This window comes from Elephantulus edwardii, unplaced genomic scaffold (assembly GCF_000299155.1).
Source record: "Elephantulus edwardii isolate Elephantulus edwardi_28Jun2011 unplaced genomic scaffold, EleEdw1.0 scaffold00026, whole genome shotgun sequence".
Taxonomy (NCBI): domain Eukaryota; kingdom Metazoa; phylum Chordata; class Mammalia; order Macroscelidea; family Macroscelididae; genus Elephantulus; species Elephantulus edwardii.
In genome coordinates this window covers 1,544,275-1,562,231 of record NW_006399776.1, presented here as the reverse complement: position 1 = coordinate 1,562,231, position 17,957 = coordinate 1,544,275, and the positions used below count along the sequence as shown (strand labels likewise).

Genomic DNA, 17,957 nt, shown 5'->3' with positions numbered 1-17,957 from the left:
TCCAAGGACCAGTCCCTCCTTGCAACATGCCCAAAGTATGTCAGACAAAGCTTCAGAATCCTTGACTCCAGGGAACATTCTGGCTTGACCCTCTCCAGAACAAACCTGTTTGTTCTCCTAGCAGTCCATGGTATATTCAACACTCTTCTCCAGCACCCAGTAGAGTATCAGAATATATGGTGCATGCTGAAGAAATGGATAGTTGACATTATGAAACTTACTAAGAGATAGGATTGTTCTTCCAATTCTGAGTACATGGTTTCTAGAAAAAAAATAGGGGTAATGATGACTAGTAGAATGGAAGTTGAAAGTAAAAGTTTTAACATGTATTGGGGGAAATGGAAAGAGAGAGAGGCAAAATACATTCCTTTGAGTTCTTACCCTTTCCATGCCTTGGTTGTCTACAGTATTTAAATAGTGCTGGGAATATTAATAAACTACGATGTTTGAAGTAGTATTTCCAGTTTGCCCAAATTTTCAGCTTCTTTAAGAATGGATCTCATGGTTCTGAAATACTGAAATGAGCAGCAAGAAAGTAAAACTCATGTCAGCTGTGGGTTGTTTTGTGTGTTGTTTTTTTTTTTAGGTATCTTCCAACCTCTTCCTTTCCCATGGAGTCAAGCAGTTACGTGGAATTGAATGATGCAATAACCCAGATATACCCTAACGTACAGATACAAGAAATCACTAAAGAGCTGCACTGCTCACTGTGTCAAGACTGGTTCTGTGATCCACTGATGCTAAGCTGTGGCCACAACTTCTGCCAAGCTTGTATCCAAAACTTTTGGAAGCATCAAACAAATGAAACCTTCTGTCCAGAGTGTAAAATGATGTGTGAATATAGCAACTGTACATTTAACATCGTAGTGGAGAAGCTGGTAGAAAAGATTAAGAAGCTACCCTTAATCAAAGGCCATCCACAGTGCCCAGAACATGGCGAGAACTTGAAACTGTTCAGTAAGGTGGAAGGGAAACTGATCTGCTTTCAATGCAAAGATGCTCGGTTGTCTATAGGGCAGTCTAAAGAGTTCTTGCAGATCTCAGATGCTGTCCAAGTCTTCAAGGTATGTGATATGTGAGCCCTGGACCTTGAGCAATCCTAAGGAAATCTGAGAAAAATCTTTTGTATAGCTTCTTTCTCTTGTTGTCGTGGGCTGTTGAGTTGGAACCAAATGATAGATGACTCTCCAGTGGGTTTTCAGAGGCAATTAATCTCAGAGAAGGAGACTTCCCATCTTTCTCCCATGGAGCAGATGGTGGATTTGAACCACGTACCTTTGGGATTACAGCACAGCTTCTTACTACCAGGCCATTAGGGCTCCCTGCTCCTACCTTTTTAATTAAATAATGATTAGAAATCCCACAATCTTCAGAAGAAAAAAAAATACCTTGTAAATCTCTTTATTTAGACTTGTTGCTTATAGAACAGGGATAATGGAGGAACTCTTGTATCCTGACTCAATAAATTAAAATATTTACCTAAATTCTGCCAGGAACACACTCTGTTAGACATTATAGAGAACATGGATGCAAAAATAATGCTCTTGTTCAGTAAAGTTTCAAATGAGTAATATAATAGATCAAATATAAGACAGTATACTGTTGAGAGCAAAATACTGTCCCATTTATAATTCATAAGTGTTTAGAATTCAAAGATTAAAATAACCTGAAACAGTCAGGTGGATACAGTTAGGTGAAAGAAAGGTATAGGACTTGAGTTGGGAAAGTATTTGGATTCGGATGAGCAGAAGGAAGAGAAAAAGATTCCAAATGGAGAAATAAATGTAAAAAAGATGATGAGAACAGTATAAATAGAAAAATACTTATAGTTCTACTATAATTTCCAACTCCCATATCTTCCAATAAGAAAACAAAATGAAATTTTTCTACAGCTTGTATTTTTTTTTTTTAATTCTAGAAAGAGACAAACTATGACATAGAGGAAAAGGAATAGTTCCTTCTACCACGAGCTTGGCTTTCCTCCCCCCTTCCCCCCAGCACACCGGGCTTTAGGGTAGATATATAGATCACTGTTAGGGCCTTTGCTTTAGTAAGTGGGTTGTCAGTTAATTGTACTTGATATTTACAGGAGGAACTTAGCATTCATCAGAGTCAACTGGAGGCAAACCTGAAGGAGCTTCAGACTTTGAGGAACATGCAGAAAGAGACTATTGCTGCTAACAAGGTGAGAGGCAAGGCGAGAAATTATGATATAAAACTGGAATACATCTTCTGTGACCTATTTTAGGTGGGCAAGAAAGGTGGATATGTATATATTTTATTAATCTTACTAAAGATATTTACTCAGGCATCTGAGCTACAGAATTAAAAAAATAGCACTGTTGGGTGGAAAGGAATATGAAAGAGGAGTAAGTTTCTAATAGTTGATTTACACAGAATAGATTGTCATTTCCCTTAATATGCTGACCTCTTTGATGGTTCAAAGGAAACTGGTGGCACAGTGGTTAAGCACTCGATTACTAACTGAAAGGCTGGCGGCTTGAACAAGTCAAGTGCTCCAAAAGAGAAAGATGTGACAATCTGCTTCCATTGTGCTTAGAGGTTTGGAAACTCTGTGAGGCAGTTCTACTCTGTTCTGTAGGTCACTATGAGTTGGAATAAACTAAACAGCAATGTTTTCTTTTGTTTCATGGTCCAATTACTAAATGATTGTTGTTGAGGTTGTGATTTATCTGGTCTTTCCAGTTTACCTTTGTCAGTATAAAGAACTTACCTGAAAATTCCACTAAAACTGCTATGTCCAAGGAAATATATTTTTTTTTCCTTTGAGTTTACAAGTAAATTACATATGGACCAAAGTTTTTCAGAATTCTAGGACAACATTACTAGTTAGGGATTTGGCAAATCAATCTCTAAACTGGGTAGTTTAAATTTGGAGTTCTGTTTCTTTATGAATTATTTTGTGGAGGAGATTTCTCAGGCATTTGACTCCTGCCTGAAGAAATATGTGGAATGAGAGAAAGAAGAAAGTTAGATGGAAATATTAATGACTCCAAAGAATCTTCTTGCTATTTTAAGAATTCTTAATTTAGCTATTAGTCAAATTTTAGTCATCCAACAAGTGTTTATTGAATGGGGTTAGGCTTTGTATAAAGTGCCAGAAGTGGGAGGCATGCTAAATAATCACACAATAAAGTAACAACTTCCATGCAGCCATACCCGCCAGCATTGCCACGCTGCCCACGGATTGAATCTAGGTCTGCAGAAGTCACACAGATTCATCTCTACCTGTGTTTTTTAAAATATGTCCAGACATACAGCTGATTCTGGTGCACATTATTTGTCAAAGGGAGGGGGAAAAAAACCAACACAAGTTTTCCTCGTTTGAAATTCAACAGAACAGTCTGGGACGCTGTTACAGACTCAAGATGTACACGGCAGGTGCCCTGCTGCCAGAAGGACAGTACTTACTGTTTGAGAAAAATAAAAGCAAAAAGGTAAAAAAAAAAAGTAACAACTATGCTAAATTCCATGAAACTATAGATAATTTGCTAGGGAAGCAGGTACATGGAAAAGCTAATCCTGACTGGTGGTGAGGATAGACCCTAAAGAAGATAGTTTTAAAAAATTAAGCATGGAAGTCCAAATGAACTGGGTGAAAGTAACAGGAAGAAGGTGGCCTGGAGAAGACCGTTCTGGAAAAAACCCTAAGAAAGGAAGTTAGCTGCTGTACTAAAACAACAGCAACAAAAACAACCAAAACCAACAACACCAGATAGCCAATAAAACTGATATATACTAATTGAGTGGAAACTGGAGAGGTAAAGATATGGACCCAATCAAGTTCTTGAGGATAATCTTAAGCATTTCAAACTCATCCTGTAAAAAATTAAAACCATTAAAATAAGAGATGATTTCAGCTCACTTTGGTTTATTTTATTTAAATTTATTATTAATTTCAGTAAAAATGTAAAGAGACTTTGGATTTCCATTCATTGATTGTTGCACTTTTCTCTCCTCCCAACTCTCCTCCCTAGTACACTACCCTCTTGGAAAAGTAAAAGACAAATTCTTTCATTGTTTTACAAACCCTCCCCCAGGTCCACTCCACCATGTAGCCTTTGCTCTAGATTCCTGTCATGACAAAAAAACCTAACCACATGCCCTTTTAAACAGTTTTCTCCCTCATCTGTTTCAATGCAGTATACATTATTGAACCTACCTTTCTCAGTCTCTCCCCAAACCCAAGGTCAGTCTTGTTTTATAACAGTGGGACCATGCAGTATTTGTCCTTTTGTGACTGAGATACTTCAGTCAGCATAATGTCCTCCAGGGTCACCCATTTTGAATAATATTGCATGAGTTCCTTGTTTTTCAATGCAGCATAGTATTCCATTGTGTGAATATACCACAGCTTCTCTATCCATTCATTTGTTGATGGGCACTTAGGTTGTTTCCAACTCCTTTCTATGGTGAACAAAGCCGCAATAAACGTGGGTGTGCATATATCAGCTTGGATGTCAGTTATGGTCTCTTTGGGGTATATTCCCAGTAGTGGAATTGCTGGGTCAAACGGTAGCTCTATTTGCAACTTTTTGAGAAAGCGCCATACCACCTTCCACAGTGGTTGCACCATTTTACACTCCTACCAACAGCGACTAAGGGTTCCAATTTCTCCACAACCTCGCCAGCATTTGTTGCTTGCTGCTCTGTTAAATTTTGCTATTCTGACTGGGATGAGATGATATCTCATAGATGTTTTAATTTGCGTCTCCTTTAGAGCTATGGATTTTGAATATTTCTTTATGTGCTTGTTAGCCATCTGAATATCTTCTTCGGTGAAGTGTCTGTTCATATCCTGTGCCCATTTTTCTATTGGATTATTTACCTTTATCTTGTTGTGTTGCTCAAGTATTTTATAAATTCTGGATATAAGTTCCTTATCTGATATGTCATTACCAAATACTTTTCCCCAGTCAATGGCTTCCTTTTTTACCCTATTGGAGAAGTTTTTGGATGTGCATAGGGATTTGATTCTTAGAAGATCCCATTCATCTACGTTATCTTCTCCTGGTTGTAGGTTTTCAGCTCACCTTGAAAAGAACATTTTGTTAGCTCTGTGAACAATGAATTGAAGAGGGGCAATAATAAATATCATCAATACCAGCAATCAAGAAATCAAAATATATATTACATTAAGAAAGTCTGCTGTCAAGGACCTCTCCAAGATATTAAGGAGCAATGATACCAATTTAAGGTGCCCCTGATTCAGGCCACGGTTTTTTCAATCACTTGCTCTGCATCTGAAAGTTGGATGATGACTAAGACAAAAGAAGAATTGATGCCTTTGGGATGTGGTGTCAGAGAAAAGTACAGAATATTCCATGAACTGCAAAAAGAACAAACATATTTCTTGGAGAACGTGCAGCCAGAGTGTTCTTTGGAGGCAAATATAACAGAGCTTTGTCTCATTTACTTTAGGCACATTGTTAGGTGGGATGAATTCCTTGGAAAGAGACATTATGCTTGGAAAGGTGTAGCATCAGCAAAGGAGAGGAAGATCCTTAATGAGATGCATTGACACAGTGACTGAAGAAATGACTTGAGTATGTCAGAGATTGTGAGGATGGCACAGGATAGGACAGGGTTTAGATCTGTTGTTTATAGGGTTGCAATGAGTCATACTCATGGCACGTAACAATAATAAATACAAAGGTTAGAAAGCTACTGTATCAGTCCCAGAGAATGATGATAGTATGGATTAAAGAGGTAATGAATAGAGAGAGAAACAACTTCTATATATGCTTTGGAAATTATTTTTTTGGAGATAGTTTTTTGATTATATGGGAGGGAGGAACATAGGGACGGCTGTCTGTAGGAATCTTGAGCTCAGAAGTTGGTCTGGGCTAGAGACTAAAAGTCAGCATATGGATGGCATTTAAAGCTATAGATATTCAAGATATTGACAGGGAAACAAGTACAGAGAGAAAATGGATCCTATCAAGTAATGTTTAGAGCTTATAGAGACTAGAACTAATAAATAAGACTGTAAGTAGAATTAACAAATAAGACTAGAAATAGTGGTGGCAAAGCTAGGAGTAAACTAGAATAGTGTGAGCTAAAGGAAAGAGAGACTTAAGATTACTTTAAGATTGCAATTATAATAATGAGCCATGGAATCCAAGCTAGAAAACAGGGGATACAAAGACAGAAAAAGTGGATAAACAATCCAATTATTGTTCAATGCATTTACCTAGGCAATCAGGCTTGGAACATAATATGTTATTTTGGAGGCTGTGCAATAGCTGGGAATAATATAATTTGACTATGGGAATGTGTGATTAAAGGTGAAAATCATTAGAGAAAAGGGACTGAGAAGCCAGGTTGTCCAAAATTTCATCAACTACAATGTTGACTCACCAAAGAAAAGAGCTGAAGTGTAGCAGTTATCTATTCTAATACTTTGAAACTATAATTTTGCTAGCTGTGGAGAATGAATTAAAGAGGGGTAAAGATAAATGCAATTTGCTTTAAACATTGCTCATCTCCTGCTGCTGCTTTATTTTCTTGACAGCAGGAGTAGCTTCCTCCTAGTTCTGACTTCTGTATCAAGACATTTTTTTTCAAGCCTTCTTATAGCCACAAGCTAAGGAGCCCTACTTCATAGGTTAATTTATACTTCTGGATAGGCGAGAGTATTATCACATATTCTAGAGTGATTAACTCCACAGCTTTATCTAACATTGCATTGCAACTACCTCAACATTGCAATAGGAACCTAGCGAACCCTTTTCATTCTTTCATAAAGATTCTTTCTAAACTGTTAAACTAGCTGGGAAATAAGGAAGAAGTGGCCTACAGAGATGCTTTTAGAATAAGTAACTGTTTATACTCAACAACCATTTGTGTACTTTTTGCCTTATTGCATTTTCTGAGTTGTCTGAGTGTTGGTGGTATGGACCCCCATCCCTGAGTGCTAGTATTGGTAATTACCATGGTTTGATATGGAGGTTTCTAGGAAAACAAGCTACATCTACAGCAACACATCTCTTTGGAGTTTTTAAAGCTGCATCAGTTCCTGCACAGCAAAGAAAAAGAAACTTTAAATCAGCTCCGGGAAGAGGCCACAATTCTGGATGAGGAGATGGAGCTGAATTTGAACCAACTTCAGGAGCAGTGCCTTCTAGCCAAAGAGATGCTGGTGAGCATCCAGGCCCGGATGGAACAGCAAAATGCCTTTGACTTTCTCAAAGTAAGGTCCAATAGCAACATGATTACGGGTATACTTAAGTGGGGAAGGATGTTGGAAGGGATGTAGAACTGGTTTTTCAAAGCAATACTAAAATGAAAGTGAAACCTCAACTGCGATAATTTTACTATTCCCTGGGAAGAAAGTATGTGGCATCTTTTGCTTCGTGTACAATAGAAAACTACTTTTACTCTCCTAGAGAAGACACTAATAAAATCCAAAAAGAATACAGGGAGCCCTGACTTACAATTTATTTTAATTACCACTATAGAGTTATATCTTAGATTGCATTTGCTGTCAGCAATCAAAAATCAATCTGTTTAACAAACTATTTGCTAAATTTGCTACCTGAAATGTCACTGTAAAGTTCTTAATTAGCAAAAGTAGGGAAAGGGGGCCTTAGGGTTGTTTTCTACCTGAGACTATTGGGAAGTACAGGTTAAAAGTGTAATTTTAATCTAATCATTGTCATGTTGACTCCTTATTTCCTACAAGAGGGAACATTAGAAAACCAGAGCAAAGGAAGGCTGATTTATCCTGTGCTAGATGGGGGATTCAAAGCGTTCCCAGTCAGGAAAAAAAGGCATACATAGAGAATAAGAGAAGTTGGTAGAGATGGGATGGGTCCATCTACACTGACCCCAGTATTACTGATTAAACTCTGATGGTGGCCAATATTAATAAATAAATTTCTGGAGTTGACGAACAGGAACCTGATGTTCTTATTTCTCTCTCTTCTTCTAGGACATCTCAATCCTCTTGGATAGGTAAGTGCTTCCCATTAGAATTTTTAACAGTCTTCCTTCAGTCCTGGAGATATTTAAGAATAAATTATTTCTTTCCTCTGCAGCTTGGAGCAAGGAATGAGAGTGCTGGTACCCAGAGAGCTTATCTCCAGAAAACTGAGCCTTGGCCAGTTCAAAGGTCCTATCCAGTACATAGTATGGAAGCAAATGCAGTCTGCACTTTCTCCAGGTATTCGTGGTTAGGTAGCTGTTAGCTCCTGGAATGCCTAATTTATGTTTCTTCTTTGAAACTCTTCTGTGACCTTGATCAGTACATTAGAGATTGGAATGAGAGAAAGGTCAGTAGGTGTTAGGATGATTTCAGTTATATCAGTCAGTATTGTTAAGTGCTATCAAGTTGAGTATGACTTATAGCAATCACATGAACAACAGATCTAAACTCTGTTCTATCCTGTGTGTCCTTATCATCCCTGACATATTTGAGTCAATTGTCCCAGATCCTCCTGTCAATCCATCTCATTGAGGATTTTCCTTTTCTTCCACTTTTCCAAGCATGATATCCTTTTCCAAGGAATAGCCTCTCTAAACAATATGTGAGACAAAGTTTCATCAGCTGCCTCCAAGGAACATTCTGGTTGCACTTAGTCCAATACATATCCGTTTGTTCTTTTGGCAGTCTACGGGATATTCAGCACTCTTCTCCAACACCATTAACTCAGATGTATCAGTTCCTTTTCTGTCATCCTGACTTATTGTCCAGCTCTCAGATGCATAACAGGTGACTGGAAAGACTGTGGACTGAATCAGGCACACCTTGGTCTTTAAACTGATATCATTGATCTTCAGAACTTTACTTTTCCCCTTGTTGTGTACCATGAAATTGGATCTGACTGACACAGGAGTAGAATGCTCCTTACAGTGCAGCTTCTTGCCACTTGCTCTTCAGAACTTTCGAGTATGCCCTCATAGGAGTCAGAATTACTTCTTGACCTGCAGTTATGCGTGATTGTTCTATCAAATGTCTCAGTGGTCAAAATTTTATCCTCTTGACAAAACAGTAATTTAAAACCCTGAGCTTCTCTGCCCTGAATAGGAAGTTTCTGGAGAAACTATTGTGTATTAAGTTTCTGGAGAAACTATGCATGCATAGAGTTTTAGGGTGTTTTTTTGGTTGGGTTTTTCTTTTTCTTTCTTTTTTTTTTTTTGTACATAGAGTTTTTAAGGATATCTTTGCACTTGATAGGAAGGCTCTGGTGCCCTAGTTGGTAGGGAGTTGCATTGCCAAACCAAAAGTAAGGGTTCAAATCCACCAGATGGTCTGTAGGAGAAAGATAAACAATTTCCACCCATTTGCTTTACAATTTCTTGACTGAAGGGTCAGCGATGAGTCAGGTCTGGCTTGACAACAACATCTGATACTCATAAAGTATAAAATTTTAGGAAATATTTAAAAATTGTTAGTGCTCCAGAAAAAAGCAAATAATGTCAATGCTGTTGTTGTTTGCCTTCAAGTGACTATGACTTAGAAATACCTTATTAAAATATCTGAACCTTGCCCTATTCTGCACCATCCTCATGAACTCCAACATGCTTGAGCCCACTGTATCACTGTGTTGAGTCACTGTGTCAACAATTTTGTTGAGGGTCTTCCTCTCTTTCTCTCACTGTTCATCTTTCCCAATTTGATCTCCTTTCCCAAGAACTAGCCCCTCCTGACAACATGTCCAAAGTATTTAAGTATGTGAGACATAATTTCACCATCTTTGCCTCAAAGAAACACTCTAATTGCACTTCCTCTAAGACATACTTTTTTTGTTCCTTTGACAGTCCAGAAGATGATCAGTACTCCAACACAACTCAAAAGCATCAATTATTCTGGCATGCTTATTTATTGCTCAACTTTCATATGCATAGGACCTGTGAAAATGTCATAGCTTGGATCAAGCACACCTTAGTCTTTAAACTGACATACTTTGCTCTTTAGCACTTTGGAGAGGTCCTTGGAAGCAGATTTTCCCGATATATCATGTCTTGATTTCTTGACTGCTGGTACCATAGATGGGTCCAAGCAAAATAAAATCATTGACAACTTTTATCTTTTCTTCATCTCCCAGGATATTGCCTATTGATACAGAGGTGAGAATTTTTGTTTTCTTAATGTTGCTATTAAATGCTCTTGAGTTGAGTATGACTCAAAGTGACCCTATGAATAACAAACCTTAACCCTGTTCTATCCTGTGCCATCCTCATAATCTCTGATACACTTGAGCCCATTGCTACAATCACCGTGTCAATCCACCCTATTGGGGCTCTTCCTTTCTTTTGCTGACTCTCCACCTTCCCAAGCACCTTCCAAGGAATAGCCTCTCCTAGGAATATGTTCAGAGTATGTGATCCAAAGCTTCACCATCCTTGCCTCCAATGAGAACTCTGACTGCACTTTTTCCAAGACACATCTGTTCATTCTTTTGACAGTCCAAAAGATGCTCAGTACCCTTATCCAACACAACAATTAAAAGGCATCAGTTCTTCTGTCATCCTTCACTATTCAGCTCTCAAAGGCATCACATATGATGGAAAAGACCATGGCCTTAATCAAGTGCATGTTAGTCTTTAAACAGACATCTTTACCTTCAGTAGTTTGGAGAGGTCCCTGACAGTGAAATTGCCCAAAAACAATATGTTTCCTGGTCTCCTGACTGCAGGCACTGAGGGTGTTAATTACAGATCCAAGTAATATGAAATAACTGACAGTTTCAATTCTTTATCCATATATCATGATAGATATTGGCCCCATGGTAAGTACCTTAATTTTCTTGATACTGAGAAATAATCCATATTGAAGGCTGTATTCTTTGATCTTCTGCAGCAAGTGGTTCAAATCCTCCTCACTTTAAGCAATCAAGTTCATGTCATCTACATAACACAGGTTGTTAATATTGAGATGTAACCCATATGAAAGGCAGTAGATTCAGCAGTAAGTGCTTCAAGTCTTCTTCAGTCTGTACAAGTAAGGTTGCGTTATTAGCATAACTCAGGGCTATAGATGAATATTCCTCTGATTCTGATGTCACATTCCCCTTCATTTAGCCTAACTTCTCAGATTATTTTCTCAGCATTTAACTGAATAAGTATGAAGAAAATATGCAACTCTGATGAACATCTTTCCTGATTTTAAAGCATACAGAGTTCTATTCAGACAATTGCTTCTTCATCTATATATAGGTTTGCAATTCTAAGATTCCCATTATTTTCAATGTTATCTATAATTTGTTATGCTCCACATAGGCAAATGCCTTTGCAAGTCAATAAAAGACAAGTAAACATCTTTCTGATAGTCTCTGCTTTCAGAGAATATTCTTATTAGGCATACTTGATGTGAATAAATATGTCTAATAAGAGTATTAACTATTTTATCCCTTAATATATCTAATGACTGAACAGGACAAATGAGCACAAATGGCATTAAAAATATGCTAAAAGTGCTAAGTAAGATCTTTATAGAAAGAAGTTGTTTCTTGGAAGAAAGGATTTTGAAACTGTCTCATATACTTTGGGCACATTGCCAGGAGGGACTCTGAAGAAGGACATCATGTTTGGAAGGAGGGATAGCACAGGTGAAAAAGACCCTGGATGAGATGGATTGACACAGTAACTGGGGTAATAAAAGTAGGTATGTCAGAGACAGTTAAACTGACTTAAGATAGGGCAAGGTTTATAGCTATTGTACATACGGTTGTTATGAGTCACAGACAACTCAATGGCATATAACAACAACATAGAATTAATAGACTCATTAATATTATTCTTTGTAGTTTCCGATTTTATGTTGTTGTTGTTGTTGTGTACCGTAGAGTCAGAAGTTACCCATGGCTGACCCTTCAGCAGGTTTTCAGAGGCAGTTAATCACACCGGAGGAGATTGCCCATCCTACTCCCATGGAGCAGTTGGTAGCCTCTACCAGGAAATCAAAAGACAAATTGCACTGAGAAAATCTTCTGTCAGGGGCCTCTCCAGAGTACTGAGAAGCAATGATGTCAGTCTAGAGAAAAAGGTGCACCTGGTCCAGGCCATGGTCTTCACAATTACTTGCTATGCATCAGAGATCTAGACAATGACTAAGGATGATAGAAGAACTGATACTTTTAAGTTGTGTTGCTAAGAAAACAGGTTCATCCTGGAGAGGGTGAAACCAGACTGCTCCTTAGAAGCAAGGATTTTGAAGCTACATCTCACATACTCTGGGCATGTTGCAAGGAGGGACCAGTACTTAGAGAGGGACATCATGCTTGGAAGGGGAGAGGGACAGCACAAGAGAGGAAGACCTTGGAGGAGCGATGGATTGACTCAGTGACTGGAGTAAGGGCGTAGGTGTGTCAGAGACTATGAAATTGGCTCAGGATAGAGTAGAGTTCAGAGCTGTTGTACATAGGGTTGCTATGAGTTGGAGTCAACTCTACGACACATAACAACAACAAGAACAAGAAGTTTCTGATTTAATGTAAACTTCCAGTCTATAACCCTGATGACAGTTTTTTTTCCAAAAAATAATTGACCCTGAGGTTTTTTAATCAAAACAAGTTCAATGCTGTTGAATTTGTTCTAACTCATAGTGATCCTATGAGACAAAGTAGACTCATTAAGGCAGCAGATTCTCACCTTTTTCACATGAAGAGAGGCTGGTGGATTTGAACTGCTGACTTTGGGTAGCAACAAGGTGTGTTAAATGTATGATAGCATGGGATATGGCAGGATTCAGAACCATTATTGGTTGCTCTAAGTCTTGGTCAACACAATGGTACATAATAACAACAACAAAACACCACCAAATCACTTTTGTAAAGTGCAAGTGCTATTTTGCATTCTTCTTTGCAAGGAATGAGGGTCTCGGTTGCTGTACATCTTTTATAAAATTTGAAAATGTCAATCTTTTACATTTAAACCATGATAACAACTTATTTTGGCTTTAGTTTTTCTAGTGAGTAATGATGTTGTGCATCTTTTCATATGCTTAGTTGCCATTCAGACACTTCTTTTGGTTAAATGCCTTCATTTTGTCCATCTTTTTTAATTGGACTTTAAAAAATATTATTAATAAATTTTAAAGGATACTGATCTCAAGATATTAAGGCGTTGAACAGAAGATTGCAAAGGACAACACAGGAAGACAAAGTAAAGTATTACAATGAAATGTGCAAAGAGCTGGAGCCAGAAAATCAAAGTGGCTGAACTCGCTTAGCATTTCTTAAGCTGAAGGAACTGAAGAACAAATTCAAGCCTCGAGTTGCAATTAAAAAAGGATGCTTTGAGCAGAATATTAAATGATCCAAGAAACATTAAAAGAAGATGGAAAGAATATGCAGAGTCACTATATCAAAAGAAATTGGCAGACACAGAAGAATTTCATGAAACAACGTACTAGCAAGAGCCTGTGGTGAAGGAATAAGTTCAAGCTTCACTGAAAGAATTGGCAAAAAAACAAGCCCCCAGGAATTGATGGCATACCAATTGACATATTTCAACAAATAGACACTGCCCTGGATGTGCTCACGAAGTTGTACCAAGAAATCTGGAGGACAATCATCTGACCAACTGACTGGAAGAGATCTATATTTGTTCTCATTCCAAAGAAAGATAACCTGACAGAGTGTGGAAATTATTGAACAATATCATTGATATTACATGAAAGCAAGATTCTGCTGAAGGTTGTCCAAAAATTTCTAGAACAGCACATCAACAGAGAACTGTCTGAAGTGCAGGCTGGATTTAGAAGAGGCCTTGGTACTTGGGATAATATAGCTAAAGTTAGATGGATCTTGGCAGAAAGTAGGGAGTACCAGAGGAATGTCTATCTGTGTTTCATTGGCTATGCAAAGACATTTGACTATGTGGATCACAACAAACTGTGGCTGACACCGAGAAGAATGGCAATCCCAGAACACTTGATTGTGCTTATGTGAAACCTATACTTGGACCAGGAGGCAGTAGTCAGAACAGAGCAAATAAGCACTGCATGGTTCAAAACTGGGAAGGGTGTATGCCAGGGATGTGTTCTTTCTCCATACCTTTTAAATCGATGTGCACAACAGATATCTGAGAGGCAGGGCTCTATGAGGAGAAATGTTGCATCAGGATTGGAGGAAGACTCATCAACAATCTGTCTTATGAAGATGACACAACCCTGCTTGCTGAAACTGAGGAGGACATGAAGCGCTTGCTGCAGAAGGTCAAGGACTGCAGCCTTAAATATGGATTGAGGCTCAACATCAAGAAAACTAAGATTCTCACCACTGGACCGATTGGCAGCATCATGATAGATGGTGAAGAGATTGAGATAGTTAACAGCTTTAGTTTGCTAGGCTTCACAATTTACCCTCTTAGTACCAAGAACCAGGAAATTAAAGGACAAATTGCATGGGAAAGTCTGCTGTCAGAGACTTCTCTAAAGTACTGAAAAGCAATGATGTCAGTCTGGAGAGTGAAAGGCACCTGATCCAGGCCGTAGTCTTTGCAATTACTTGCTATGGATCAGAAAGCTAAATAATGACTAGGGATGATAGAAGGAGAATTGATGCTTTTGAGCTTTGGTGCTGGAGAAGAGTATTCACTATACCATGGTCTGCTAGAAGAACAAACAAGTTTGTCCTAGAGAGGGTGAAGCCAGGCTGCTCCTTGGAGGTAAGGATTCTGAAGCTTCATTTAACATATTTTGGGCATGTCTCAAGGTGGGGACCAGTCCTTGGAGAGGGATGTCATGTTTGGGAGGATGGAGGGACAGCGCAAGAGAAGATGACAGAATGAGATGGATCGATTCAGTGATTGAGGTAATGGGAGTAGGTATGTCAGAGACAATGAGGTTGGCACAGGATAGAGCAGGGTTTAGAGCTTTTGTACATAGGGTCACTGTGAGTTGCAGGCAACTCAATGACACATAGCAACAACAATACTGATCTGATAAATCTATCTTCTCCTATCTTCTGGAAAAGTCTGTATAAAAATAAAATGGGTATTACTTCTTTGTTAAATACTTGGTAAAATTTACCAATGAAATAATCTGGGGCCAAGAGTTTAATTCAATCTCTTTGACAGACATAGGACTATTTTTCTATTAGTTACTAATTGAGCTCTCATAGTTTATGTCTTTCAAGAAAATTATCTTTCCATCTGGTAATTTCATTACTAATCATCTCATGAGCAGTTTGTCTCTCCTGGAAAAGAAGATTAACATTACAAAGTGTCTTAAGGAGACACTTGCAACACGTGAGGTCACTGCAACAGCAACGGGCGGGGGGGATCCATCTTTAAGTGGGCCCCTTCTGTTCAAATCCATGTTGTTCAAGGATCGATTGTCTATTACACTAGAATTCTTGGTTTTGCAGGAAGTTGGTGCCTCTAACCTGTATTGTTCAAAAGTCTGACCACTGTTCTCTAAACACTATACCAGCTGATTTATTCTTACTTGTTTCTAAAAGTCAAACCATTATTTCCTTTCTCACACAAATGACCATTGCTAACCAAGTTTCATGTTTTCTTGTCTGTTTAAAATATCCCAAATACATCTCTTATGTTACGATGCTCTTCATTTCCTTAGAATACTTTACTAGAACAATCTTCCTTTATTGTTGTGACATTTATATTTGTTATTATAAGTACAGATTTACATGATTTTTATTATTTCTTTTACTAAACCCTACTTTCCTTAAGGATAAAGAATGATTTTTATCACAAATATAAAAATGACTCAAACTTAACAAAATATATACACCAAAATAAAGATAAAGTATATAAGTAATTGCCTGCTGATAGTCCAAAAGAATGTGTGTATGGAGGAATAAAGTATTGGTGTCTGTGTAATACTCCCTTTTATCATGGGAATTTACATTCAGTCCTTTTCTCCCATGCCCTGTCTTCTCTTATTTTCTTACTAGGCTTATCCCCACTAACTCTGGACCCTAAAACAGCTCACCCAAATTTGGTGCTCTCCAAAAGTCAAACCAGTGTGTGGCATGGTGACATTAAGCAAGTGATGCCTGATGATCCAGAGAGGTTTGACTCAAGTGTAGCTGTCCTGGGCTCCAAAGCTTTCACATCTGGAAAGTGGTACTGGGAGGTAGAAGTAGCAAAGAAGACAAAATGGACAGTCGGAGTCGTCAGAGAATCTATTATTCGGAAAGGCAGTTGCCCTCTAACTCCTGAGCAAGGATTCTGGCTTTTAAGATTAAGAAATCAAACTGATTTAAAGGCTCTGGATTTGCCTTCTTGCAGTCTGAAACTGACTACTGACCTCAACAAAGTGGGCATATACTTGGATTATGAAGGAGGGCAAGTATCTTTCTACAATGCTAAAACTATGACTCATATTTATACTTTCAGTTGTATTTTCACTGAGAAAATTTATCCCTACTTCTGCCCTTGTCTGAATGATGGTGGAGAGAACAAAGAACCACTGCAGATTTTACACCCAGAGTAGTCACACTGTCATGTTAATAAGAGTGTTATTAAAAAAAGTATTGAAATAGTTTACCAGTCTCACTAGTTTTTCTTTTCATTTTATGGAGAATGATGAACTATGAAAAAAGGAAATAACAAATCAAATTCCATTATCATGGTTCTAAACAGGTTTCTCTGGCACCTTGCAAGACATTATTCTAATTCCCTGGGGTTTTCTATGGCACTGACTGTTGTGTGAGTGATCCTACACCATCCTTTTGATCTCTGCCGTACTCTTCCAAGCTTATCGTTGCCGTCACTGTGTCAATCCATCTCTTTGACTGTGTTCCTCTCTTTCGCTGTCTGAATGATGTCTTTTCCCAAGAACTGGTGCCTCCTGACAATATGCCCAATGTATATAAGTATAGGAGTAGGTCATGTTGTAACTCAGTTTAATATTTTTAAGAACTGGCCAATTGTTTTAAATTCCTACCAGCAATGCATGAGTAATATTTAATTTTTAGTTTATCTACTTTCTGACTAGCATTTGTTATTTTCCATTTTTCTAATAATACCCATTGTCTTATTGGATAAACACTTGCACTGCCAACCCAAAGGCAGGTAGTTCAAATCTATCAGATGCTCAGTGAGAGAAAGATGTACAGTTTCCTCGTATGATATTTACAGCCTCTGAAAACCCACTGGAGGGTCAGCTATGAGTAATTTCTAACTTGATAGCAATGAACAGGAATATATGAGTATGTTGTTGTTATAGATTGCTGAGTTGGAACCAACTCATAGCTGACCCTCCAGTGTGTAGTAAATGAGAGGCGAATGCTCCTCTTTCTCCTGGAGAGCTGCTGGTGGATTGGACTAGAATGCCTTTGGGTTGACAGCACAACTCCTAACTGTTAGACTGCCAGAGCTCCCTGTAAAAGTGGATCATACTGTGGTTTAGGGTTGTGTGGTTTTTTTTTTTTTTTGCTTATTTCATTTTCTGTTATTTCTAAAAAATAGTTTTAATTCAATAATTTATATAAATTATGCCCTATAACAACAATTACAATTGATCAATGTCTTTTAGTCACACTGTGGGTTTTTTATTTGCATATTCCTAATAACTATACTAGGCACATTTCTGTGTGCTATTTGCCATTTGTATATTTTCTTTGGGGAAATATCTATTCAGAATGTCCCTTATCTTTTAAAAAACTTTGGTTGCCTTTTGTTGTTGAATTGTAAGAGGTCTTTCTATATTCTAAGGAGCTCTGGTATGAAATATATTATGCATGAGGCGGCAAACTAGAAGGTCTGCAATTTGAATAAACCGTCTTGTATTTTAGTGAGAAAGACAAGCCGTTTCCTCTTCTAAAGTTTTACAGCCTTGGAAATTCAACGGAGGATCACTATGAGCTGGAAAGAACTCAGCAATAGTGGGGAGGGCTTTCTTTTTTATATTATGGATATAAAAATTTTATCAGATACATGATTTGCAAATATTTATCTAATTTTTTAGTTACCTTGACAGTCTTCTTTGAAGCAACCCATCTATTTTTTTTACTATATTCTTT

The 17,957-nt window shown here is 37.9% G+C and overlaps 1 protein-coding gene across 1 annotated transcript; it reads left to right on the top strand.

The window, feature by feature from the left end:
• Nucleotides 1–611: 611 nt before the first annotated feature.
• TRIM69 (tripartite motif containing 69) lies at nt 612–16,426 on the top strand. The gene is made up of 6 exons (XM_006883198.1): nt 612–1,064; nt 2,090–2,185; nt 6,980–7,213; nt 7,955–7,977; nt 8,061–8,185; nt 15,885–16,426. The coding sequence occupies exons 1-6, from the start codon at nt 612–614 to the stop codon at nt 16,424–16,426; spliced, it is 1,473 nt and encodes a 490-aa protein (XP_006883260.1).
• Nucleotides 16,427–17,957: the final 1,531 nt, after the last annotated feature.

Bases quoted from the DNA above. Each gene is read 5' to 3' on its own strand.
- TRIM69 (XM_006883198.1), top strand. From the start codon at position 612: ATGGAGTCAAGCAGTTACGTGGAATTGAATGATGCAATAACCCAGATA. The intron at 1,065-2,089 runs GTATGTGATATG...TGATATTTACAG, and splicing joins ATGCTGTCCAAGTCTTCAAG to GAGGAACTTAGCATTCATCA. The intron at 7,978-8,060 runs GTAAGTGCTTCC...TTTCCTCTGCAG, and splicing joins ATCTCAATCCTCTTGGATAG to CTTGGAGCAAGGAATGAGAG.